The following is a 26,360-nucleotide window of genomic DNA, read 5'->3' as shown; positions in this document are numbered from 1 at the left end:
TGACCATAAAATACCCAATGATGCTTCAGCAAGAAATACAGATTCAGGGCCTTCGTATTTCACCAGGCTTGGAAGTAAAAGCATTCCCATAGCTGCACCTAGATACATCCCAGACGTTGTAAGTGAAACAGATCTAGATCGTTCATGAGGGGGAACCCACTGAGCCAGGACAGTGTGGATGGAGGGAAAGATGAACCCTTGTGACACACCAACAAGCAAGCGAGCCACAACCAAGATTAAGGGTCTATTGGGATCCAGTGGAACTAAAAAGCAAGTTGATGACCATAGTACAAATGAGAGAAGGAGAACCTTTCTTCCCCCTATTCTCTGAGCAACCCATCCTCCAGGCACTTGAGAACAGGCATACCCAATGTAGAATGTAGAAAGTATGGTGCCTTTGCTTGATTGGTTAACTCCAGAAGCATCAGCGGCAATGGTATAAGCAATGGAGAAGCCCACACGCTCTATATAGCAAACACACGTACTAAGGAATGTTAAAATGACAATCAGATAGCGCTTTGGAAAATTCATCATTCTCATCCTTCACCTTCACTCTTATAACTAGAATTTATATTTCAGTGTCTTCACATGAGCCAGCTTTTCAACAGCTGACAAACTCAATTAGCAAGCGGTTCAAAGAAAGAACCAGCAACTTCACAGCTTTGGAAAACCTTCAAGACATTAATGAAACCTGAAAAGGTAAACCTGTAAAATTAATTTTGAAGACACAAAAATGAAGCAAAGACCAAGCAGATAACTCACTTCTATAGAATAAAATAGACAACAAAAAAAATGTGACAACCGTGATATATCTAACAAGATACTGGTTAATGGGAAAAGTGAAGGAATTAGAAGCTGAAACATGAAAGGGCCCCAACCAGAGTATCTCTAGACAAAAGCCCAGCATAAGCTAACTGATTTAGAGTAATGCTATATATACAAACCCATCATAAAAACTAATTCATCCACTCTAGTTTTTATTAATATCTTTAATTTTAAGTCTTCCAATCGTACACATCAAATTGTACAAGTTAATTTGAACAAGGAGTTTGCACACATATTACTGTCCATTGATTTATTCAATCAAAATGATTAATTTCTTTCGGATGGCCAACCTATAAAAATAGGATTCCAGATATCCAATAAACAAGATCACAATGACCATCAAATAAGCCCTTTGCAAACCAAGGGAGAATCATGAAGCAGTGTATATATTCTTAGCAGCGTATGTATTTTCTAGAGACTTTCCACCCTCAAATGCAAAAATTCATTGGCAAAATGATACATACCTGTTCAAATCACTCAGAAAACCACTTGATTCAAACTCAAACCAATAGCCGACAATCTTACAGTATACACTCACGCCAATATTCAGCAAGAGCCCTGTATTTTCCACACCTCAAGCAATATAGAAATGAAATTAACTCAGCAAATTTACAGAGGACTCAAAACTCAGGATAGTGCAGAAAGTCTAGAAAACAAAATACAGAACCCAAGCAAACAAGAATCAAACAACAGCAAAATTACAAATTCAGGGGGCTGCTGAAGAAATGGAAATAATGGAGGATATGTTTATTGACTGAAAGTAGTATTTGCAACTACATCTCCCTTGCAATATCACCATGAAAAACAGAAACAAACCAAAGAACCAATTGGCTTTCAAGAGGCCAGCTCTCTCCCAAAAATTGAACCACCACAATTATCAAGATACTTCTTTGTTCACAATTCTTTCACATTCTCTTTTCTTCTCTCATCCTAAGGGTTTTGCTCAGATCACCAATCACATTCAACCACGTGACCTTACTTAAAGGCCATTGAAATCTCCCTGGACCACTGTTTTTCTTGTCTCACTCACTAGTTGATTCTTGACATTCCCCTCTCTTAGCCTGTGTGTGTACACTTGGGTGATTAGTGTTTTATTATTATGAATATGAATCTTAGGTGAACCAAACCTCAAAAGGGAGTGGTTGAGATTGGAAAACCTAAATCCATATAAACCCTACACCAGAAGCCTATACTTTACAATGTAAGGTTTGAGTCTCATACCCTGCACTTAGGATCCTAACTTATGATAGAGCACTAAACACACAGTTGTATACACGCAAGCTAAGGGAATGGGGCAAGAGAAGACATGGTCCAGAAAGATTTCAATAGTCTTGAGTAAGGCCACATGACTTAATGTGGTTGGTGATTTGAGGAAAACTGTTAGGTTGAGAGAATAAAAGAGAATGTGAGAGAATTGTGAATCAAGAAGAATCTTGATAAATGTAGTGGTTCAATCTTGGGTGAAAATTGGCTTCTCGAAAGCTAGTGGGTTCTTTGGGATGATCATTGTTCTTTTCAGTGACATTAAAAGGAATTGCCTGGTTTGTAGTTGCAAATATTGAATCCTATGAATACAAATATCCTTCATTAACTTCACTTCTTCGGCTGTCCATTTTCTTTATAATTTGTTGTTGGTTGGTTTCTCATTTCCACATGTTTGTATGCTGTTCTTTTTTATTACTGCACTTTCTGGATTCCAAGTCTGCTGTGTTGATTTCATCGCTGTGTGGTTGAGAGTGTGGATTATATTGGGAAGATAGTTGAATACTGTCTTGAGTTTGCATCATAAAATCTCTTTCAAAACAATAGTGGGAAAGAAGGTCTGTCTCAATTAGATTCTAAAAATCTTTCATAGCACAATGAGGAAAAGTGTGTGCACAATCCCTTATCTCCTACATCAAGTTTCTCTAGAGTAGCATGAAACAAGGTAATTCAAAGAACATCATCAAGTGCAATACTAGCATCAGAAATGCAAAAATAAGGCTGTTCAGCTATGCTTTGTCCTCAAGATCAGTAAAAGAGTACAGCATCAGCCACTTACATCACCAACAACCAGGTTTCAACACGAGGTTTTACCACCCACTAATCCTGCAATCACATTAATGTTTTAGATTTCTGAAGGAAGATATTACTTTTCTGGTGAACCACTTGCAATGTCATTGCTTATTCAAGTATAACGAGACTCTACATTGCAAAAAAAATAATAGAAAATCTCTTTAACAGCTAAAACCACACATCCTAGGCATAACACATCCATATCATACAATTGAAGTTTGGTTTACAAAATGGGAAAAACAAAGCTTGATAATGAAACAAATCTTAGATAGGAAGCTACTAATTTCCAAATGCTAACTCTGAAGCCAAAGAGCCCCCATCTTAGCGCAGCTTACACTCAAATCACATTTTTCAAGTACATCAAAATGCATAAATAGGTCCAACATTAACTAGCTCTATACATTCATCTTAAGAGCAATTACCAACTCAAGCTATATAGTAAAATATGTTACATTGTGTTTATCATCATAGTGTCTTCCCTTGAAATGCTAATATTGCACAAATTATGTTATTTTGTCCACACAAGCAAGCCAATCTACTGAGTTTATCGAGCATAGGAAAGGTAGTATCGAAAGAAAAAGTTGCACATACAAATCAAGTAAAAACACCCAATTCGGGGCAAACTGAAGAAGATCTCAAAATTAAGAGATCAAAAAAGGAAAAAAAAAAAAAAAGCAGATTTCCCAATTTCACAGCAATGGCTCCATAATTTTGAGAATTAAGAAAAACCCAGATGGTGTTCCTTGACATACAAACATAAAGCAGATGGAAATATACAAAAAAGAAGAAAATAACAAGAACCCGAGTTGAAGATGATGAAAACTTACATAACTTAAACTGTGGAACTTTGCATAAAAACGACACCCCGGTTTGACAGTTGGAAGAGAAAATGTGGATGAAACGGAAAGAACCCTATGAAATGATTAAGAGTTTGGTGCAAGTCAACGAGGTGGCGATGGAAGTGAAAACAGCTCTTACTTTCACGTGCAAACGCAATCTCTCCTCACAAACTCAAAACTCAATCTAAGACGATATACAGTTGTAGTACACATCTTATTATAAATAAATGGATGAAAATAATTATAATTTCACTTTTACACAGTAATACAGAACTGGGACAGAAATGAAACGGGCCGTGACGGGCCTCTTGAGTCATGGCATGGGACTTATAAAAAATTAAAAATTAAAAATGGTTAAAATGAAAAAAATATATTTTTCATACATTATTTATTTAAAAAATACTAAATCCTTTGATCTTAAATACTTAATTAAACATTAAAATAATATATTATTATATAATTTAATGGTTTTAAATAAATATAAAATAACCCTTAATCTCATAATCTTATTATGTAAATATTTATTTAAATATTTAAATACATATTGTGTTGCTGGGATTAAAAAAAAAAAAATAAAGGCAGTAACCAAAAGCTCCCGAACAAATAGAAAAATGAAATAAATTACGAGAAAAAGCATATGCAAAGTTTTCAAGGGCAAAAGATTGATATGCAGCACAGTTGGCTCCCCTCTTAATCAATTTCTATAAATTATAGATACAATTTCTTCAAACCCTTTTGATATCGCATTTACAGATGTTCTATGGGTAACGGGAATGGAAATAAAATTACAACTACATCTCTGGAAATAAAAGAACTGAAAACTTTTCATAGGCTACAAAATTGATCTTCTATTTTCCTTGTCAGGTAAAAAATGCAGTTCATGCTTCATTCTGTTCGCTGCCGTTTTGAACTAGCGTCATCATTTTCTTCAGAAATGTTTGTGACATTCATCTCCTCATTCCGAGTACAATTTTCCTTCATGTTGTCACATTTAAATGTCCACCCGGCAAAATCTGCATCCGAAAACAAAGAGGTGGGCGTCATCTTGTAGAATGCCAATGGGACCTGTTTAACCCTTCGCCTAATCTGCTATTTGGAGAACATGAAATTTGGAGTCACACATTATACCAGGAAAAAAAAAAAGTTGTGTTCTAAACTACACAGCTACAAAGATACTTGTCTAAGAATTCAGGTGGTAAAGGAAATTAACTATGTTTTTCAAGTATAGCATTAACTGTCCATCGAGCTGCGAAATATATCAAAAAAATACTATAAGGTGTATTGACAAAAGCTTGACTAACAAAGTTTATCATTTACGTGATAAGACGAATCAAAAGTGACAATCTATGGAAGCACAGAGGATTTTTCATTTATGTTCACCATATGAAGAAATTTCTTTGACAAAGAAATGATGATTTTACCTCATCTCCAAATATTGTTGCATATGAACCAGAACTAAAATCTGCAACATTGATTTCAGTGGTTTTGGCTCTAACCGTCAAATCATTCTCCAGTGATAAAACAAACCTAACAGAAGATGGAATTAAATATTAAGCTTTAAATATTTCAGGACATTGCATGTGGCATGTGTGTATCACAGGTATACCTTGATACAGGTGGGCAGTAGTGGTGCCGAAGAGTGTCAATTTCCCATAGTGAACTTCCTGTTTGGAGAATTTTCATTTGTATATGCTTAAAGATTAGCAAAGAAACTAACTGATATAACTCTGTGCATGCAGATGTCATCACAGATAAGAATCCATTTTTTGACATTTAGGAATTTATAACTAATGACAAAAAGTAATGATCGTCATTGTGATCCATGCCTAAAGAAGGTTATATGATGCACATTCCATCTACTATTCCATCTTCTTCAGTTAATAAGATGTTTCCATAACTTATCGAACCTTTCTGTTCTTACAATGGGACCAAGATCTTCCTGGTGCATCAGGCTAATATAGTAAAGGTATCACTAACAAATTTATAAATCCAGACAATTATTTGTTCAATGATGAAACATTCAAAGTTGCCCTCTTCTCTGATTAGATCTGCTAGTACTAATTAAAATTTTGCTGAGTTCCAAAATAAAGATATGGTTATGCAGATGATAGAAATAAGAAGTGCAAGTAGAAAGAAGTGGCAGATGAACACCAAATAAATGACATGGCAACTGCTTACACTCAACAGCCAAGTAGGTGCTAGTAAATCAGAGTATAGAATACAAGAATTCATAAAAGGAATTAAGAAGAATACTCACTCATGGCACCAGACTTTACAGGATTACTCTCCTCATTGTTGAAATGATCGATGCCAGGTTTTCTGCTAGACATCTTTGTCACGGTTTTAGAGTCTTCTGCACCATCAGAACTCTCCTTCTCAGCTTTAGAATCATCTCTTTCAGTTTCATTGCCATCTTCCTGCTCAGAAAACAACGGTTCATTAATAACATGCATCATGCACTGATACGCCACTGCAATGCAATAAAGTAACTAGAACAAAAAATTCTTAAAGTAAAGCCGAAACTATAACGTTGCTCGCTTTTATGGAAACTTTGACAAGGATAATAAAGATTAATCAGAAAAATAAAGACAATGGTAATAAATGAAGTTGTTTGCTACCCGATGCACCAAACAGTTGATTGAAGGATGCCTCCGCAAAAGGTTGTGAATCAATGCTATAATAACCAATGCTCCTGAAGGCGGGACAGAAAGTGCTAGCCTACTTAATTTCTTTGCAAAAGCAGCAGCCATATATGCTGGAAGAAGTGGTGATTTCAGGCAAGAATCAAGAAGCTGCAGAAAATAAATTTCACCTCAACCAAATTTTCCTTTAAAAATCAAATAAAATTTCTCAAATACAAAATGATTATTAATTGATGTTTGGTGTCAACTTCACATGATATCTGTACTAGACTACTTAGCAATTTGCATCACCTGAAAAAACTTGGCCCTATGTTTTGCCATAAAGATAGAAGGTACCAACAGGGCATAAAGCTTTTCATAGAAGTTGGGGTACTCTAAACCATGTTGTGTCATGAGAATGAAGAGACTGCTAAGAGCCATGACGCTCACAACACCACCAATGTCATATGATCTAGTTAAGAAGTCGCTGCACAGTGTTGATATTAGGTGAGACAAAAGTTAAAAAAATGTCATATCTAACTAACAAAAAAAAAAAAGGAAATCTGGTAAGTGAATTTACCATAACATGAGGGGATTAGACAGATGAGGGATAACTGCCTGGTGGAGGGTAACAAGAACCTATGCATTCAAAAGCAGAGGCGTGAGGAAAAAAGTAATAATCAAACTTGACATAGAAACATATCTTGTCTTAAGAAACAGTAAATAATATGCCAAAGAGAAACCATCCAGATATGAATTTCAAACATTTACAAGAGGAACCCAAATCAGAAATTCAATTTATGGATGAATATGGAAATATTCCATGATAGAGCCAGTTTGAGCGAAACAGTCTTCAAGTCAAATATATGGTAATAATAGTATAAATGATATATTCTGAAACAGAGTAAAAGTTGACAATTATGTAAATGAGTGAGCATATACAACAAATTTGAGCAACAAAGGATAAACTATCCAACTTCTGACTTGATCTTAGCTTCAACTCAAGTGCTAACAAATGCCACAACCGCTCCCTTTCCCCCCTTGCTTTGCACATAATATGTATGCAATCAGAGCAAGAGATCTGTAAGGTGTACCTCTTTGTATATTTCAACTGGAAGTGGTAACCTAAGAAATGAAATCCAAGCCTTGGTGAATTTCAGTTTCATCTTTTTGGCAAGGGTGGCAGCAGACAAAACCTGAACATGCACAAAAATACCCAAATTAAAAAAAGACTGGAAAATAAATGATAAATAATCTAGTTGAATAAAATAAATGAATTAGAAACATAATGAATCTGATAGCATGAAATCCTTTTGTGAATAACTAACTAATGATAACTTACATCATTGTCTTGTTTCTCAGTCTTGAGCTTTTTATTTTCAGCTTCTGACAGCTCCAAACCTGCTTTAAGATTGCCTTCCTTGGATGAAAATCCTAATGATAAAGAAACAAGCACAATTTAACTAATTGTACATTAACCATGAATAAAATAAACTGTGGAAAAGATGGGAAAACAAAATTTAACTTTAAAAAAGACAAAAGCATAACATCCACAATGTTAAAAGATGGCAGGCAGTTACCCGATCCACTCCACATTTGATGTTGAATTGTTTCTGTATTGCTCTCTGGTGATGGAATACTTGCTATAATATAATGTATCTTGTGAATAGAAAGCTCTATGCTGCCAGAAATGTACAGCAATTAAGTTCATTCAGTAGAATCCATCTTATGAGAACAGTTGAACTAGGAAAAGAAAAAGCTTGCAAAGCCAAGTGAATTGATATATTTTTTATGTTATTGCTATTTGCAGCTAAAATTGGGGAAAAAAATTATCATAAAAACCTAACCTTCCTCTTGGATTACTCTCAGCATTGCCATCTGTACTCACAGTTTTGTCATCTATCAAGGAGAATCAAATCAACTGAATGCAGATACAATAATAAAGAAAATACATAACAAGAGGCACGGCAGAGGCATACCGGAAATATCTTTTGCCTCCAAAGTGCTAGCAAGCTTTTCTAGACTGATATAGGTAAAATACCTGTACCAAAGAAACTAAAAATACATACAACTTGGCCTTTGAATACATCATAAGAACATTGACTCTCTACCAGGAGCAACGGAGTCATAATACTTCAAAACATACACTGAATACAGTTATAATCACACAAAAATACAATTACAATCATACCGAATGTCAGTGTACTTGAAATACTTTGACGCAAGCAAATCTGTCACAAAATCAATAGACTCCGTTGAGTGGACCTGCCAATGAACATAATCAGAAACAGCCAACAATAAACATTATTGTTACCCCCTCAGCTTTTCGTTCAAAGTAGTATACTCCCTAATATTTTGGAAATAAATACAAAAGCAACCCAACAAACTTACAATAGAATGAAGCAACTTATGGTATATCGCGGAATGAAATCTTCCATTATTCCCCAATTTCACAAACTCCATTAGAGTGTCCAGCACAACCTCCTGATCAAACCAATCAAAACAACACAAAAACATCAAATTCATATAAAATTTTCTAAAAATAAAATTAATATTCAATTTGAACGAAAAAATAAAAGAGAAAGAAATATTTAAAAAATAACTCACTCTCAAAGCATCCTCTGTTTGCGGCGCAAGTAAAACTTGAACAAGCGACTTAACGAGCTCATCGAACTTGGAACGGAGCCACGTTTTGTAAATAAACTCAGGGTCATCCTTCGCGGAGTCTTCGTTTTTTCTTCTCTTCGAAGAACTGGCAGGAAGCTGCGGCAAAACAGGAGTGAAGAAAGACTGAAGAGAGAGGAGCGATTCAAGAAGGTGCTGCGGCGGCGACGTCGGAGAGATGAATGTGAGGAGCAAAGGCAAGTTATTTATGTGTGTTCTTGATGATAGCAGTTGTTGCCCCAGGGTTTTTAGCTCTTTCAGCGAGTGCTTTTTTAGCTTCTTTGATAAAATCGACGCCATTGTTGAAATTGCTCAAAAGCTTCAAGCTTGGAGGGAGAAGCCGAAGACTGAGAGAGCAGAGATTATTATTAGGTTTACTTGGGGGTCGTTACAAGGATGGCCTGGGCCTGGTAAACTTCGGACTGAGTTTTAATGGCAAGCCCGGATTACAGACTTGGGCTACAAAACTACGGGCTTGTGGCATTTTTTAGGCCCGGCCCATATTTTATAGCAATTGTCCAATTACGAGGTCTTTATTTGTAATTTTTGTAATTTCCAATTTCTGGTGACCAATTAGATACAACCGTAATTGGGGAAATTCATTTTATTTTCTTAGTTAATGGTTACTATCTTCTTCAATACAGTAATATATGATTTTAAAAAATATTTATAAAGTATTTTCTGATTCAATAAAGGTGGCCTAATTTCACTTTGTAATTGGTTGGTCATCTATAGGACAATAAATATAATCGTACGAATACATAGACTAATATAAGACAATAATACTCAACCCAAATTAATGAGTGTGTTGGAGTTTTTCTTCTTCCTCTCGATGTTATTATTTATCATTTGAGTCAATTTAAATCAATTTTAAATTTAAGTTAGTTGTTTTGAATTTAAGTCAAATTCAAGACTTTAAATTAATCTCTATTTGAATTCAATTTGAGTTAAATCTATTATACTTTCGACATGTGGTAGGCAAAATATTCTTCAATATAGTAAATCAAATTGGCACCCCATTCTCATGACACCAATCAGTGGGATAAACAAAGGCATAAAGCTTAATATTTGTCTTACATCCTTTATTACTTACACACCAAACATCCAAAAATAATTGTAAATCTGGCATCTTTAGGCCCACTCCAGCCTCTGATACATAATATTTGCTTGTCTCTTAATGGTCTAAAAAACTAGAAAAAACGAAGGGATTTATAACAAATACTCTGCTGACATAAAAATACAATAGAAACGAAGTACAATTGACTGAATGGATATCACTAGATACAAGAAAAAGATTAAACCCAACTTCACATTGTCCAGGCAGAGTAAATTGTTGGATATGAATGAAACTCACCATGATTCACATGACTATGTCTCTTGCTTGTAACAAACAAATGTATCAGAATTATCTTACGCGAGGCTGGTGCTGATGGCTATGGTTTACACTGTTTCTTGTGTGAATTGGTGATCGATGAGGCAAAGACTGCTGGCCTCGTCGCTGAGTGACAGGACGAGTAGAACGACGTCTAGGTTCTCGTGGATTTTCATTAGATGCTTCGATCTTTTTTAGTGCATCGAGTACTTCTATCATTGAAGGGCGATTTTTAGGTTCACTTTCGATACATTTCAGGGCAAGCTGAGCAATTTGGTATGCAGCTCCAGATGGGTATTTTCCCTCCAGCCTTGAGTCCACTATGTTCCTCAACTTTCTTTTTTCCTGTAAGTGTGGTTTGATCCAATCAACCAAATTGTGTTGTCGACTCGGACGATTCGTATCCAATGCCCTTAGGCCTGTTAAAATCTCTACCAGTACAACTCCGAAACCATACACATCACTCTTTACATACAAGTGCCCTGTTATAATAAGCAGAATGTTGATGTCATTACATAGATTTAAAGTGGCTAAAGGTAAAGCTCAAACCAAAACATTCAGAAGGTTACCTGTGGCAACATACTCTGGAGCAGCATAGCCATATGTGCCAATAACTCGCGTCGTTACATGAGACTGACTAGCCGAAGGACCCATTTTCGCTAAGCCAAAATCAGATATCTTGGCAGTATAGGACTGCAATAAAACAACATATTAAGCAAGTTCTACTTTTAGTAATCAAAGACTATATTTGAAGTTTACCCCATCAAGTAGTATGTTCGAAGCTTTGAAATCTCTGTAAATAACTTGTTTCTCGGAGGTATGCAGGAAAACCAAGCCTTGAGCTGCTGCTATAGCAATCTTTAGTCTTATATCCCATGGCAATGGCTGAACAAAAGAGCCCCCTTCAAAAGGAAAGTATTTAGTTTGGTGAACCAGATTAAAATTATCATTTGCAAGAAAAATTATGCATTGAATTATTGCTGTTGGCACTTACTTCCAAATAAATGATTTTCCAAGCTACCCTTCTGCATGAATTCATAAACAAGAAGTAGCTCTTTTTCTTCCCAGCAGTATCCCAACAACTTTACAAGGTTAGGGTGGGAAAGCCTTCCCAGGAAATTTACTTCTGACTGCACCGGTAAACAAGCAATAAAATAAGCACACAACCTTTCAAATCAAATTATATCAACATGTTAATAAAATTTAAACTTCTTTGTGTTTAAGAAAATTGGTGAAACAGGAAATAATTCAGCAAATGCTTATAAGTTTGTTCATATAGCACATCAGCCAAAAGTTGTATTTGCTCTTTCTCTGTTTCAAATAATGCAGAATTGAAAGCAGGTTGAGGATGTGGAAAATCTTTGTTTTAACAACTCTAAAAGTGCCTTATCTCTTGTTTTCATGACATTTCTTTCCAGAAGAAGAAAGATGTAAATTGAAAGGGGAAAAAGCTAAACAAAAGAAAAAGCACTTGGAAAATTGAACGTACTGATGCCTACTTAACTTCGAAAAGCACCATCATTTTCCATCTTTTGGGTGCCACCCATGTCACACTTTATCCAAAGGACATCTCAACTTTCCGGAACATAACCAGTTTTTCTATTGGCAGGTTGCCTTTATCAAATGGTTGCAATAGAAACAAATATTACCTACCAGATGAATTCCACTAAGTTGAAAACCTATTTTCAGTTCTTTGATGATTAAAGTGACAGGATTTTATTATTTAAAACCAATCCTATTCCATTACAATCTCCTGCTCACCGCGTGTGCATACATCTAATATTCCAATTATTGAATACGAAAGAAACAGATAATGCAAGACATTGACAGAGTTGGGAACTGAGTAATTCATATTGAAGTTGAGTTGGTCACCTGCCACTCTTCATATCCTTGCAAGCTCTCAGAATTCAATTTTTTGACAGCGACTACAGTTCCACTTCCGGTCTTCCCTGGCGTTTTCTCATCGAGCCAACCTTTGAAGACTTTCCCAAATCCTCCCTCTCCAAGCACCGTATCACTTTTGAAATTCCTGGTGGCAGCCTTCAGTTCTGCAAAACTGAAGATTCTCAAGTTTGGGTTGGGCAAGATCTGCCCATTAGGGAAAGCATCATCGCCACTAGATGCTGAGAACTGGCTGTTCCTTGACACATTGCTGGCCCCAGAAGTGCCCGAAGAAGCCGTCTGGCTGGTCTGAGATACCCCAACTGCAGTTACCGAATTGTAATTGCCATTAACACATATTGAAGTAAAAATTCACAAGGCATACGAAAATAAACTTCATCAACAACTGAAGCAATTCCATGCCAGTGAAGATCAAAACACAAAACCCAGATGAGAAATTGGAAAGCAAATCAATATCCCATTTGAAATGTAAAAGAAAGTCAAACAAGGGTTTCTGACCCATTTAAGAAACCGATGAAATATGGTGAGAAAAATAAGTGAAATGAAGTTTAAATTTCGAAAGTACCTGCACTACTGAGCTGACCAGTGGTGCTTGCAGCAGGATCATTAGCCGGAGAACCCCAGCAAATGCCCATTTGAAGAATCTTTCTCTTCTTTTCTACTTTGTTGGTTGAATCCTAGACAGACAGGAGCAAGAAAATAGATTGCTCCTATCCAGGTTAATTTCAACGAAAAAATTGGAAAACAGGAAACAATATTGAAGACTTGTTTATGATACAATAATGATGATCTAGACTTCCTCAACCCTCAAACTTCAATCAATCTTTCTCCTTTTCAAAACCTCTAAGCAGCAACCAAAACAGATGAATTATCGTTTTTTTCAAATTTAGACTTGAATTTCCTGTAGTCCTTTTCTCTGACTCTGGCAATGGCTTTGAGCTGTTAGTATTATTTAACTTAACTTTGAACCAAATGCCAGAAATTGAAAAAACACAGCATTAATTGAAGGTATGAATGAAGAAGACTGAGTCTTTGAGAAATAGTAAAACATTTTGCGGGTAAATGAAGACTGCAGCTGCTACATAATTTCCAAGTCAACTGCCGTGTCTTTGAAGATGTTCAGTCAAAGACAGAATGGAATGGAAATTCAAACTAAATAATTGAACGCAGCTAGTTACTGTTTTATTTATGTTTATAATGTCAACAACTTCTGATTCTGTTTCTTCAATCCATTTACCAAACAAATGATGAGCCATTTTAGCTTCATAATTACTTGACACAGTTTGTTTTCCCTGTCAATATATGTTAACTCTTGATAAATTTTCATGTCAATAAGTCGTAATATTCAATCACATAAACCTAATAAAACGAACAAACAAGATGGATACAAATCGGATAATTACAGTATAGATAAACAAGTATGAGTCCAAACATTATAAAATATGTGTTTTATATATACCGTGTCTAAGGTTTTAGAGTTACTGTAGGTCTGTCATTTGAATCAGCTTTGGGGACTCTTTTCTTTAATTTTGCTTTCACTTCTGCTTTTGCAATTAATGCTATGAATCCATCCCATCTTTCCCTACTTCGTCTTCTTCGTCTTTCATTTTCTTCTCCTCCTGTCAGAGGCCCAATCTAAGTTTACCTTATTTACCTACCTTCAAGGCATTTCCATTGCTCCTCTTTTGTTCTTTCTTCCTTCTTAAGTTGCCTAGCTTTGTCTTCCTTGTGGATGCTTCCTCTGAATTTCTGAAGTACAACATATGACTAATTCCATGCTAGCATATGGGCACTGTTAAATGAATTACTTGTCTCAAAAGCCAAACTAAGGCTATCAACTTGCATTTTATTTTTCGTTTTTGCCTCCAAAGCCAAACTAAGGCCATCAACTTGCATTTTATTTTTTGTTTTTGCCTCCAACTTTGACTCCCCATCATCTAATTTAGCAGCCCCAATTTTTAATTCTGGCCAATTCCGAGACATGAATTTCAGTGGCAGAAGGAACATGAAGATGGGATTGGGATTTCCTCATCCAGCTAAGATAGATTGTCTTTGTCTCTATTATATGCCCAGATTAAACAGAATTCACGTATCACAAGAGCAGGTACCTATTCAGGCTCGACTCGAACCTACCCTAATTGTTTCTAATATTATATCAAAGGTGGACCAATTAAATATTATCAAATTTGAAATTACAACTGAAGAATCTGATTTGACCTTCAGAAGAGAGTCATTTCACCTAGACCCCATGACACAAAACTTATAATGTAAATCCGAAACTCCTTTCACAAGCAAGATGAGACATGGCATGGTAAATTATATACTGATAGGTCCCCACTGGTTGTTCTTCAAAAACAATGGATTTATAACAGAATCACTTTTGGAAAAATTTGGATATTTATATTACTCTTTTAATGGGCATCTACCAAAAAAGCTACAAGCCATTGATTATCAAAGAAAAGCAAAAGAGAGAGAACCCCTTTTGAAATGCACAAAGACTTGCGATTCCAAGAAAGCTAGCTTTGCTTACTAACTGGGACAGGAAAAATGCTCAATATTATTTATAATTCCAACTATGTCTCCTCCGTCCACTCGTAAAGATTACACTAACTTGTTTTCACAAAGATTAATCTGTCTAACTCAGAACCAAGTTGATTATTTTTTACCCTTTTTCTGTTTTTCTAAAAGGGTGACATGACAGTCTTCATGCGAGTGGGAGACTATCAATGATAGAAAAAGCAGAATCCACCACATGTACACTTTTTCAAGTAAATTCTAACAACAGTTTTGAAATCTGAATATGAAAATGATATAAACATCTTAACATCATCTGAAAATGAATTCTGAACTACATCATATTAATGGTTTACAATATTATGAATGAGATCATTTTTGCTTCTAGACCTATAAATTAGGATACATTAATCTGTACAAGAATAATAATCTACTCTTCTTTTAGAATACAGTTGGGTGTGGCTCTAATCAGCATTCCAGCAATAACACCATTCTGTGGTTAACCTAATTAAATTGAGGAGTAAAAAAATTAATTATTATCACAGCTGCAATGCTAAATCTGGCTGCTTTGAATCTACTCTGCTAGAACTAGGGGATCCTGGAGAATGAAACCTGACATTTAGGTCAGGTGGGACTGAATCTGACTTTTGTTGTGGTGACAAACCGGAATCTGGTTTTGGATGAGGTGATAGCCCCTGCCATGCTGGGCGATGATGCCCTGGTGTCGATGTTATTGATGCATGGCTTTCTGAATTTGGCATTGATCTGCCATGATTTATTGTCTTTGAACTATCTGCTAACTTGGGATCTTCTGAGTTCAACTTGTTTGGAGTCGTTGGATGGACAAAGTTAGTATTAATTCTAGAGACCCTATCAAGCATCTGAGATGGCTGAAAACTCAGTTCACCAGACTTGGCAGCCTCAATTAGTTTCCCCATCTGAGCTGGGAGGTTAAACCCACATGTGCCATTAAGTCCATTCATTCCAGGATGAATTGAAGGGCTCTGATGAATCTGAATGGGAGGCCTTGTATCGATTGTTCCCACACTGCTGTTCAGTCTGTTAAATCCAGTATGGGAGTTTGATCCATCAACCACTTCTGATTTTTCAGTGTAAGGCTCTGATGATGACAATCGATTGGCAACAAAGAGGGATGAAGAGTTGATGGCAGATGCAGGGTCAGTCTTTCTTAAATGGCTATCCAAGGGTGCGAGTGTTGGAGGTACATGCTTCTCTGAATAATTCTGCACTTCAGGTTTCTCTGTTAATTTATCTCCTTTTGATTCAATCATAGTAGGTTTGGTAGCAGAACAAGAATTTTCAGCAATGGAGAAGGGACGTACAGAAGACGGCAGACTCTGAGGAGTTGAAGGAAGTATTATGGGCTTCAGCGGTGTGACATCATTTTCTCCAACCCATCCAGGGCCGAACTTAATCTCTGCAGGCAAACACCTTTCTATCTTTTTTGAAGCAACTTGCCAAGCAACAGGTCCAAGGCTTGCAGCAAAACGAGCAAGGCTTCTAGAATAACCATGCTCCGAATAAAGCCCTACCTGATTACATGCAAGAGCAAGTCAATTCTAACCGAAGTAAATGATAGGTAAAAAATCCCATGTAAAACGGCCACTAAGAAATGCAGAGCAGCACATGCATGGATCCACACATTGAAGTTGTGGACAGTTTTTATAATTATTCTCCAAGGTTAAAATTTAAGTCCAATTTTGCTAATTTGTTGTTTTTCCTTTGCTATTACCAATCACAAAGACATGTACTCTCAGGTATTTTGTTTTCAATAGGATCCAAGACCTACATGTGTGGACTCAATGCACTGCAGTAATCCCTCTTCAATGAATTTAATAGAAAATCAACTAGAGCAAGATGCCAAGATACATACAGCCATTAGCTGCTTCCTATTGATATTGAAAGTAGTGAACACAGATTGCTCCCGCCCACCAGCTGATGGATGAAATTGCAAGTATGTGTTGCGCCTGTTCTCATCAGGTACAAATTGTTTTTTACCATGCTTCATGGAATAACCCCTTGACATTGCCACTGTTAGGAAAGATAAAAAATCTCAGCCTCCTTTAGAAACTTGACATTTGTAACAAAACTGGACAACCAAAGTTTTAAGCCCAGAAAAAGACTAGCCTATACTAATATTAAACCAATACCTTCATCATTTCTCTCAAATTTGTTCTCAGCCAACAAACCACTGTGAATGTCAATGCAAGAACTGTAAAATCGTCCAGATGATTCTGCAAACCCAGACTTGTCTGCAATAAGAGGTTGTTTTCTTAAATCATAATTGGACCTGATAGTGTTTTCTGCCCCAGTAGCAAGAGTAGCATCAGAGGGGAACTCCCAACGAGCACGCTCCAAGGGGGGCCTCCCCGGTGGCTTTTTCCACTTGTTTGGTGGTCTCCCTCTTCTTATTACTTTAGTTTCTAGTTCATTATCATCACTGTCCTGCCTTAGATTTTCAAAATTCTTCATTGCCAGTTCTTGTATGGATCGTGCCTGGAAACAGTATCAAATCGTAGAGACATAAAAAAACAGCAAGCACATGGAATACACAGACACTAAAGCTGATTTTACCTGTCGAAAGTATATGGTATCTGGTGCATTATACTGCATTGCATTGGAACATATCAAGAAAACATCTTTCTGCAGGATAATTCAATCAAATGTCATTTCCCAAAGATCAGAAGTGCAGTACTCTGGCAATATGTATATATGACCTCCAAAACATCTACAACATAAGATGACCTCATACATGGACAATCTTTTACTTGCACTTGTTTATGTCCGGATTCAGGTTGAGAACAATTGAACAGTATTATTTTGAAGGCATCATAAATTTTGAAAAATCCCACATAATCTTAGAGCAGAAATATTTTTAGCAAGTTAAGAGTAAATGATTACATGGTTTATTTCTTTTCCTGCTAGGCAAGATACAAGACTAGAGGCTATATTAGCCGCACTCCTTTTTTCAACACCCCAAGTCAATACCCAAATCATGAAATAGTAATATCATTAAATTGACAGACTATCAACCTCATCCTGAAGATCTTGAAAAGGACAAATAACCGAGTCCAAACATTTTGGAAATGATCCCAAAAGAAAATGGAAAAAAAAGGATGCAAGTTAGAGTGAACTTAAATTAAAATCTCTCACAACAACATTATAACCATCTATGATCAAGGTCATGACATCTTTCTTTTCACCTGTTTGTTGCACACAGTTCATATCAGAGATGAAGGTATGGTTCAACACATAAAGCAGAAAAAGAGAAGAATACAACTGACCATTTTAAGAAACAACATCTACTCTTTCTGAGTTACCAACTCCTGTTGTTCATAGAAATTCTACCTCCTAAAGGATTCGCAGTTACCAAATGGGAGATCTGCTAACCTTGGGAAAGAAATATATATATTTTTTTACAGGAGAGAAATAGCTTTTAGATTACAGACTTTATGGAGGTATTAGCTGTCATAATAATTCAAAAATCGATTATAGAAAGGCCGATTATAGAGCTGTCACTTTGTTACAGCAGGTTTCCCAGTGACCATTATTAATTTACAGACTAATTAGCACCATAATCAAGCTTAAAAGACTTTAATTAATCTGGACCACTACCACAAGTCTTGCACCACTCTTAACTACTTTTTCTACCAATTAAAACCATCAACATTTAGTAAGCCTTCATAAGGGGATTACTTCAACTGAATTAAAAAAAGCACCTAATAAGCTACAAAATCTTGAGATACATGACAAACAAACAGGCCAACCTTACTTGCAAAGTGGCATTCACAACATCAATCTTTCATCAGCAAGAAGCATATCTAACATTAAGTTTGAAAACGGCTTCGTAAAAACAGAATACCCAAAAAACAGACCAACTACAAACAAAAACAGCAAAGAAGAAAAGAGAATGGATGAAATATCAAATTTCTTAGAGATGTAATCACAGGCATGTGAACCAACCTCAAATGCTTCCAAGTTGGCATAAGCTCCATCAGATAGTTGTTTTCTAACAGTTGAAAAATCCATGGGACGCTCAATGACTTCATGGTAGTCTGGAAGCTGCATAAAATAGAATCGATGAGAAAATAATAATAGAAAACTGCTAAAGAAAAAGTGTAAACAAGTTAATAAATATACCTCTTTTGGGTCCACTGGCTCAGAAAACACGCCATAAGTGTCCTTCCTAAATGAATATAATTATTTGAAAGGAAACAGAACTCAGAGAACTTGATATACGAAATACATGATAGATATCGAACAAAACACATTGGAAACAAAATACAAACTTTTGAAGCCTATCAAGGATGAACAGTAAAAGCTTTTTATCAGGTAAAGGCGTTGAGGGTCCAGATTCTAACAAAGCCCCTGCACAAATCAACCATAATCACACCAAAAAGTTCCCCAAAAAAATGCCTTTTTTAGCAAAATGGTATGTGAGATCATCGAGAACCAAAGGAGTCCAGAAAAAGGCATTTTAAGAAAATGGGCATCATCATATATGAGCAAACCTTGATTGTTATTTGTTGGGTTCGTACCAGAAATAGACTTCTCTCTCTGAAAATTAAATAAAACCCAACAATAAATAGAAAATAAAAAGTTAAAATAAAATTAATAATAAGCCATAAAAATTGCTAATAGCAAACAAATCTTGTCCCTTACTAAAATAGCTGCCAAAAAGTAAAGTGATTTAGCATTCAAAGTTCCAGAAGGGCTAAAAAAAACACAGTTAACTGTGAACTGATAACTGAAAAAGAAAAGACAAAATTCAACTTCTTTTTATCAGATTTGACAGTCATATTATTAATTATTATTATTATCATAATCTTTGTTAAAAATAAAGTCATTTTGATTACTAAAACACCAACAAGAAAATTAAAAAAAAAAATCAAAAGTGCCCAAATTTGAAAAATTAGAATACCAAGTCAACAGAAGTTTCTAGAAATTTCAAACCCACAAACTTTCTTTCCCTTACAAAAGGCCCGAACTTCAAGGTACTTTCAGAAATACGCTAAACATTAACTTCCGCGGAAAAAATTTCGCGCTTTTAATTAAAAAGGGAAAATCCCCAAAACCCCACGTAAAAACCACATCTTCTTTCAAATTCCCAAAAATCAACTACCTTTTCAGAATCCCCACTCCCAGATCCACCTCCGATTGCATTGATCTTCCTCTTTTTGTGATTACGTGCAGCGTTTTCGTCGGAATCGGAGGCGTTAGAATTCGAATTCTGATCAGACTTCTGCAACTTGAGCACGAGCTTCAGCTTCTTCTCGCGCCGATTAGCTCCCAATTCATCGTCTTCATCGTCGGACACGACTCTCTCCGGAGATGGATTCGGGTTCCTCCGCGTGGATCGACGAATTGGATTCGCAGCGGCAGAGCTGTAATTCGATGTAATTTTTTGGGTAAAGTTGTTTGGTTTGCTGCTCTGTTGCTGCTCTTCCCTGAGAGTACGTTTCTGAAGATCTAGAAGAGAAGGCCTTCCCTTCCTCTTCTTCTTCCTCTCAACTATCTTACCCATTTCGTTCTTTTCTTTTCTCTGTCTTTCTCTGGTTTTGTTAAATGCACAAACAAACATGGTCTTATTTTTTATTTTGAAAAATTAATTTTATTTTTTAAAATCTTATTATCTAAATAATGAATTTGATTTATGACTTTTAGGAAGGGGAGACGGAGGTGGTGAGGCACGTGACTTTCCCAATTTTAGCCCTTTTCTTTTTTTTTTTTTTTTTTTGTCTCTAGTTTTCATTGGTCCACTTTGGCTCTTGGTCAACTACTTTTGACTTTTTAATCTGAAAACAAAACTAAAATTAATTTCTGTGGATAATTGAAGAAATTTAGGATTTTTAATTTGTAAATAAATTACACGTGTTGAAATAAAGTCAACGAGAACTAACCTTGCGAACTGAATGACGAAGACGTCTCTTTTCCAATTTACACAGACAGCCACACCAAGTAACAGTTAACAAGCAAGCAAAGTCGTGTATAACAGTGCTTATGTGGGAAGCCCACCCACTTTACCCTTTTCGACTATTTCTCAACAGGGTCGAGTATCACAGCCGGTAATTACTGGTATTTGAAAATCTTATAAGATTTTATGGGTTTATTTTGTTGTTTGGTTTGTGGGTTGTGTTCTGTTTTGTTTTGTTTTGTTGCCAGGCCTATTAAGCCATTGGAGTGGTGGGGAGGGGGAGAGATTTTGGGAGTGAGAGATGAGATGGCAGGTGGGACATGGCTGGCTTCTTTTAAATTGGTAAATTTGCTTTTCTTACTAATTTTAGGGAGATCTAATCAATCGCTCAAGCTAGGAGGAGGGGAGACCTCCCTGTTCGTTTTTTGCAGCTACTTATAGTTTGGATTCTGGAAGTTTAATGTTTGATTATTTTTACGGTTTGATCTTGGTTATCCCATGTTGATAATAATTAATATGTTTGGGATTTTTACTTGTGACATGGGAATTATTGGAGGCTTTTATCCAGAATGGTTTCCTGGTGATTATGTTAGGATTTTATTTTGTGAAGAATTATATGAATTGGGGATAATCAGAGTCATTTTAGGTAGAAAACAGAACAAACAGGGAAACTTAAGAGAGAGAAACTAATAATCTCAGCTTAATGTTAGTCAAATGGAAAGACCTTAATCTAATACTGAGATAGTGGGATCATAACAATCTCTGTCCTTTGAAAGGAGGCTTGTCCTTGAGCACAAGGCAAATCAAAGCATCATCTCTACCATCTATGACAAAGACTTCTACTCCACAGCCATTGTCATCACTCAAATGAATAGTGGGGTTATTGGCATTCATGCAACTAAGGTCACCATCTGTGCATCAGTAACATTGTAACCCATTAATATTACTCCAAGTGAAAGGTGCATGCTATTGGGTCATGGGAAATCAGTTTGTATAATGCGTTGAAATTTGACACCTCCTGTACGTACTCCTGGCTAGGATACCCAGTTTTGGGAAGCATGTTCTGCAGGTGGCAATTTATATATATCAGTTTGTTAATCTATTTGGTGGCTGGTGAGTGAAAGAGTTAACCTTATCTTCAAACTCTTTATGATTCATATTTAAGCATCCAGAAAACTGCTTCTGATACAAAAATGTTCAGTTTTTCTTTAAGAATTAAATGAAAAGGGATTGGTAGGACTTTGTTATGAAGAATTCAATGAAAAGGGAGTAAGAAAAGAATTTGTAGAGAGAAAATAGAATAACAGGGAGAATTTAGAGAGAGATTTTCGAAAACTATAAGTTTCTTCTTCCCCCTATAATAAAATAAACCATTAATAGTTTGAATACAATATAAAATTATAAGATAATGGGAAACTATGGAATCCTGACAGATCTTGATGTTTGTTTGAATGAAATTTTCTATGATTCAGTGGGACTTTTTTCTTTCGCTAAAATTGATTCCTTAGATAATTGTCAAAACTGGCTTTCTGTAAAGCGAGAAAAGTCCCAGAGATATTGCAGCAGATTTAGTGAAGAAGGTAGATCAGTGTACCAGGTCTAATAACATTTATGATAACAAGTCTTTCTTTTGCATATCTTTAATGTTTGCTTCGGGGACTTTTTGGTGTCTCAGAATATGTCCTCGACACAAGTGCCAATTATATTTATCTGAATACTGATATCAAAAGCTGTGACCTCTTTTTACATTTTTACATGAGTTCTTTGCTATGCATTATATTTATCTGAATACTGTTATCAAAAGCTGTGACCTCTTTTTACATTTTTACATGAGTTCTTTGCTCTGCATTTGCTCAATGGCCCTTTTATGCATTAATGGTTAAAAGACTCAGAATTCTAAGCTTTCTTTTTTATTTATTCATGCAACAATGATCCACAAACCTATGAAACAAAAACACACAGTGGCTCACTAGTTTTCATCAGCCAATGTCGATTAGTCCTGGTGAGCTCAACCGTTACACGTGGAGCTAGTGTAGCCAGTGCCACAACTGCAATGCGCCTTGCCGGTTTTATTAGCCTGAATTTTGCTGGATGGGCAGGGATTACAACTGCAATGTTCCCCGCAATAGCACTTCTTGTGATCATATTCGCTTACATTTTACTTGAGCACCTGTATGTATAAGCGCATGAATAAAAACCCATCACATTCACATCAAGATTTGAAACAAAAAGGAATTCCCAAGTAAAGAACATGTGAATGGGAATATGGGATTGACCTGCAAGCCAGCCCACCGGGACATGGAATTGGGGCAGCCACAGATATTTTTTTTTTTTTGGTTAACTAGGATCAGCCGTGTCTGTTAAACGAGTAAACTCAGAACACAATGATCAAATCTACAATATTACATCACGTAAATTAAGGTTTTATAAATATGATAAAAATTAGAATTCAAACCTGTCTTAAAAATTTTAATATTTTATCAATTTTAATATTTTTCAAGATCACAGCCACAGTTGTTGTTGCAGTGAACTAAGCCTTACTTCAATACGTCTGCCATATTTTGCTTCTCTTTTATTCAGATTTAATTGTTCTAATTTGTGCCTTCTGTTCTATTCTGTGTTAGGTAGCATTTATGTTTTTCTGTTCGTGTTCTGTGTTTCTTGTGTCAAACACAGGTGGCACAAACAGCAGATGTATTCATGGCATTCGTGGCCTCAGGATTTCATGCGTTTGAGAAAAGGCTAACACGTGCACAGGTTCAGAATTTTTTCCAAACTTAAATCCAACTGCTTCTCTAAACCTTAATGTCATGCAATTAACTGGTTCTGGGCAAATCCCACGTTGAAGAAGTACCAGAAAGATACTAGATACCTATGATACTGGTATGTATGAAGTACCAGAAAGAGATTAGATTTGATGACCCATAGAAGAAAATGACAAAGTGACAAAAACAGAAAGAAAATTTAATCCTGCATAAATCAGTTATTGCAGTTGTTTATAATTTCCCTTTGGTCAAGCAGCCATTAGCCTTTTTAATGTGGCTACACACACTTTAACTTCAGCTCCTCATTGTGAAAAAAATTAAAAACAGTTTCAATTTAAATATAACAATATTAATTTACCATGTTTATTTTTTGTTAGAGGCAAAATCTAATTTGGGTTTGTTTATTCCTGACTTTTTTTAGTTTCTCTAGGAGAGAAAGAAGAAAAAGAAAAGAACAATCCACCCACTATGGTGGATTTAAGCCAAATTGAATTCAAACAAGAGTTATTTGAACTTTCTTTGAGAATTAAATTTAGATTATTTAAAACGTTAAACAAGAAGAAGAATCATGGATAAGAAAAAGAATTATTAATAAGGTAAACTGGAGAGGGTTTGAGCCTAGCGGAATTAATGGCTACATACAAGAGAAGTCAACTTCAGCACACTTAAGAAATGAATGGTGATTTCATAATAGCCATATGCTTCACTCAAAAGGAATACAAGCAGTGTTGATTAAAAATGACAGAAACTGGTTCAGTCTTCAGAAGTGTCATGCTGTTGAGGTTATCTGCAAGTCCAATCTGATTGATATGAGACTTGTGCCCAATCAGTCTAATGCAAGGTAACAAAACAAGGCAGTTGTCTTTTGTCACTTTGTGAGGCTTATTATTTGTATTGCATGTGGATTTCCAACTCACAGAATGGGACACTTCTCCACCATTGGGATGAATCCAAATGTAATTGACTCTAATATGATTTAAATTCATGATTTTCAGTTTAATCTCAATGTCATTTGAGTTGGTTAAAGATATTGTAATATGCTGACAACAGGATAAATACTATTTACTTACAGTATAAATTATATTATTAATAGAATAAACAAAATCATCAAAAATAAATTTAAATCAAACTTGAGTCAAATTATTAAATTAAAGTTATTGCTTAAATTCAATTCAAATTGAGTCAACTTAACGTATCTAGTTTGGGTGGCTCAAACAAACAGTCCTCTTTTCCATGTAACTAAAAGAGCTAAAATGAAGCATGATTCATGGAGAAACAAGCTACTGTTTTCTTCTCTCAACCGAATGTATTCAATGAATTGGAATAAATAAAAGGAATGGGCATGCCCCATAAAGAGCAGAAAAAGTAAAAGTTCCCATCTGGTTATAGTGAAAAAACAAAAAATGATTAAACTTGTCTGTTTATAATGAGAATCAAAATTTAATACTCACCAACCACCAATGGGATAAAAAGGGTGTTGAAAGTTCGGTAAGACTTAATCTAAATTAGTCGAACTCAAATTCAAATTTGAATTGAATGAGTTGTATTTTAGTTAAAATTAATTTTATTTTCATAAACGAATCCATTTGAATATTTAAGTTCAAACTTATTTAAACTAAATCTAAAATTTAATTATTTTAAAATTAAATTTAAATTTTAACTCATAAATCTCAAATCGATCTCAATTTGATTTTTTTGTAATTGAGCTTATTTCAAGTTAAGTTTTCTTTAGTTCACTAGAGTTAATTCCAAACCTAATTATAGGTCGGGTTGATTGTTTGAAACCTTTCTTGGAGGATGGATTGGAGCCGTTCATTTCAAGAGTTTGTTTATGCAATAAAATAACTAAGATTCATATGTAAGTATTTAATAGAATATTAAAATAATATGTTATCATTTAATTTAATAATTTTGAATTAAATATAAAATAATATTTAAATATATAATAATATATTATTTAAATATTTAATTAAATACTCAAAAATTAAATTTTTTTTATCATTTACAAGTTACAAACCATTTGGAAATAGCTATAATCCAATCAAGACAGAAAACTTTTTTCAAATTCAATAAAATTATATTTACAAATAATATATATAATTTTATTTATAAAAAATAATATATCATTATAAATTAAAAAGTATTATATTATATATATATATAATTATGAATATTATTTGTACGCCCTTCCAAATTTCATCCCGTGAAGGGTCAAACCAAGCCAGGCCACCAGCACTCGAGTATATAATGGCATGGCCTTAAAGATGGAGAGAGCTAGGGCACAAGTCATAATAACAATTAATCTTTATGTACTACTTTGTGGGTCCCAATCTTAGCTGTGAATTACAATTCTTCAATTAAAGTTTTAAGTGGCCTTACCTTCTCTCTCAAGTCTCTACCTCCCCAATAAAGGACAAGAATATGTATGTTTGTTTGTCCTTGTTCCATCCAAATTTCCGTTCAGTTTTTTCAAGAGAAGCCCTTGCCAGTAAAGTATGGCAGAAGAAGAATACGAAACTATAGCACAGTGGCCCCGGGGGCAATTTGAATGATAAAATGTTTGAAATTTGTGGACTATTCGGATCAAAATTAAACTCTTTATATATATAATGTAATAATTATAAGATTCGTAATTGGGTTCAAAATTTTATTTATTTATTAAAACCGAATTTATCTTAAAAAAATATCTAACTCAAATAAAGATTATTTTTTTAAAAATATTTAAATCTTTTTAATTTTATTGAATTTATTGTAAGTAATTTGAACCGCTCATCTTAATGCTATTTAAACAAGTAAAACTCAATTAAAGTTAATCCAAATTTAAATCTTTTTAAAGACTTATTATCTTTTTTAGATATTTTCTTCCTT

The 26,360-nt window shown here is 35.1% G+C and overlaps 4 protein-coding genes across 6 annotated transcripts in view; all 4 read right to left on the bottom strand.

Annotated features, from left to right (window-relative positions):
- The window catches only part of LOC123227762 (probable anion transporter 5), a 5,212-nt gene extending 1,278 nt beyond the window's left edge, over positions 1 to 3,934 (bottom strand). The window contains exons 1-3 of the mRNA XM_044652881.1: positions 3,708 to 3,934; positions 2,867 to 2,913; positions 5 to 691 (exon numbers count right to left, since the gene is read on the bottom strand). Of these exons, the coding sequence (XP_044508816.1) occupies positions 5 to 540 (536 nt within the window). The 5' untranslated portion in view covers positions 541 to 691; positions 2,867 to 2,913; positions 3,708 to 3,934. The remainder of the gene's footprint in view (positions 1 to 4; positions 692 to 2,866; positions 2,914 to 3,707) is intronic.
- A 453-nt stretch (positions 3,935 to 4,387) lies between these two features.
- LOC123228382 (protein NUCLEOLAR COMPLEX ASSOCIATED 4) lies at positions 4,388 to 9,370 on the bottom strand. 2 transcript variants are annotated; one of them, XM_044653762.1, is made up of 15 exons: positions 8,948 to 9,370; positions 8,732 to 8,824; positions 8,532 to 8,605; positions 8,320 to 8,381; positions 8,188 to 8,239; positions 7,921 to 8,021; positions 7,683 to 7,774; positions 7,435 to 7,536; positions 6,921 to 6,979; positions 6,653 to 6,827; positions 6,338 to 6,511; positions 5,977 to 6,136; positions 5,326 to 5,383; positions 5,141 to 5,246; positions 4,388 to 4,732 (listed from the first exon to the last, which is right to left on the bottom strand). In XM_044653762.1, the coding sequence occupies exons 1-15, from the start codon at positions 9,302 to 9,304 to the stop codon at positions 4,697 to 4,699; spliced, it is 1,701 nt and encodes a 566-aa protein (XP_044509697.1). In that variant the 5' UTR covers positions 9,305 to 9,370; the 3' UTR covers positions 4,388 to 4,696. The 2 variants fall into 2 exon arrangements, with proteins under 2 accessions (XP_044509697.1, XP_044509696.1); XM_044653761.1 differs by having other exon boundaries at positions 4,388 to 4,805; positions 8,948 to 9,368.
- Positions 9,371 to 10,041: 671 nt separating this feature from the next.
- On the bottom strand, positions 10,042 to 13,314 carry LOC123227110 (probable serine/threonine-protein kinase PIX13). The gene is made up of 6 exons (XM_044651773.1): positions 12,844 to 13,314; positions 12,249 to 12,580; positions 11,371 to 11,506; positions 11,136 to 11,278; positions 10,946 to 11,069; positions 10,042 to 10,858 (listed from the first exon to the last, which is right to left on the bottom strand). The coding sequence occupies exons 1-6, from the start codon at positions 12,911 to 12,913 to the stop codon at positions 10,410 to 10,412; spliced, it is 1,254 nt and encodes a 417-aa protein (XP_044507708.1). The 5' UTR covers positions 12,914 to 13,314; the 3' UTR covers positions 10,042 to 10,409.
- Positions 13,315 to 15,051: 1,737 nt separating this feature from the next.
- Positions 15,052 to 20,395, bottom strand: LOC123226891. 2 transcript variants are annotated; one of them, XM_044651451.1, is made up of 10 exons: positions 19,936 to 20,395; positions 19,325 to 19,370; positions 19,103 to 19,181; positions 18,954 to 18,999; positions 18,777 to 18,875; positions 17,388 to 17,456; positions 16,964 to 17,309; positions 16,687 to 16,844; positions 16,136 to 16,345; positions 15,052 to 16,036 (listed from the first exon to the last, which is right to left on the bottom strand). In XM_044651451.1, exons 1-10 carry the CDS (start codon positions 20,392 to 20,394, stop codon positions 15,332 to 15,334), a joined length of 2,217 nt encoding a protein of 738 aa, XP_044507386.1. In that variant the 5' UTR covers position 20,395; the 3' UTR covers positions 15,052 to 15,331. The 2 variants fall into 2 exon arrangements, with proteins under 2 accessions (XP_044507386.1, XP_044507385.1); XM_044651450.1 differs by having other exon boundaries at positions 15,052 to 16,345; positions 19,936 to 20,394.
- Positions 20,396 to 26,360: the final 5,965 nt, after the last annotated feature.

The sequence above is a fragment of the Mangifera indica genome, chromosome 10 (genome assembly GCF_011075055.1).
Source record: "Mangifera indica cultivar Alphonso chromosome 10, CATAS_Mindica_2.1, whole genome shotgun sequence".
In the NCBI taxonomy this organism is placed as follows: Eukaryota; Viridiplantae; Streptophyta; class Magnoliopsida; order Sapindales; family Anacardiaceae; genus Mangifera; species Mangifera indica.
Note: the sequence above shows the minus strand (reverse complement) of the source record. Positions and strands in the feature narration are given on the sequence as shown.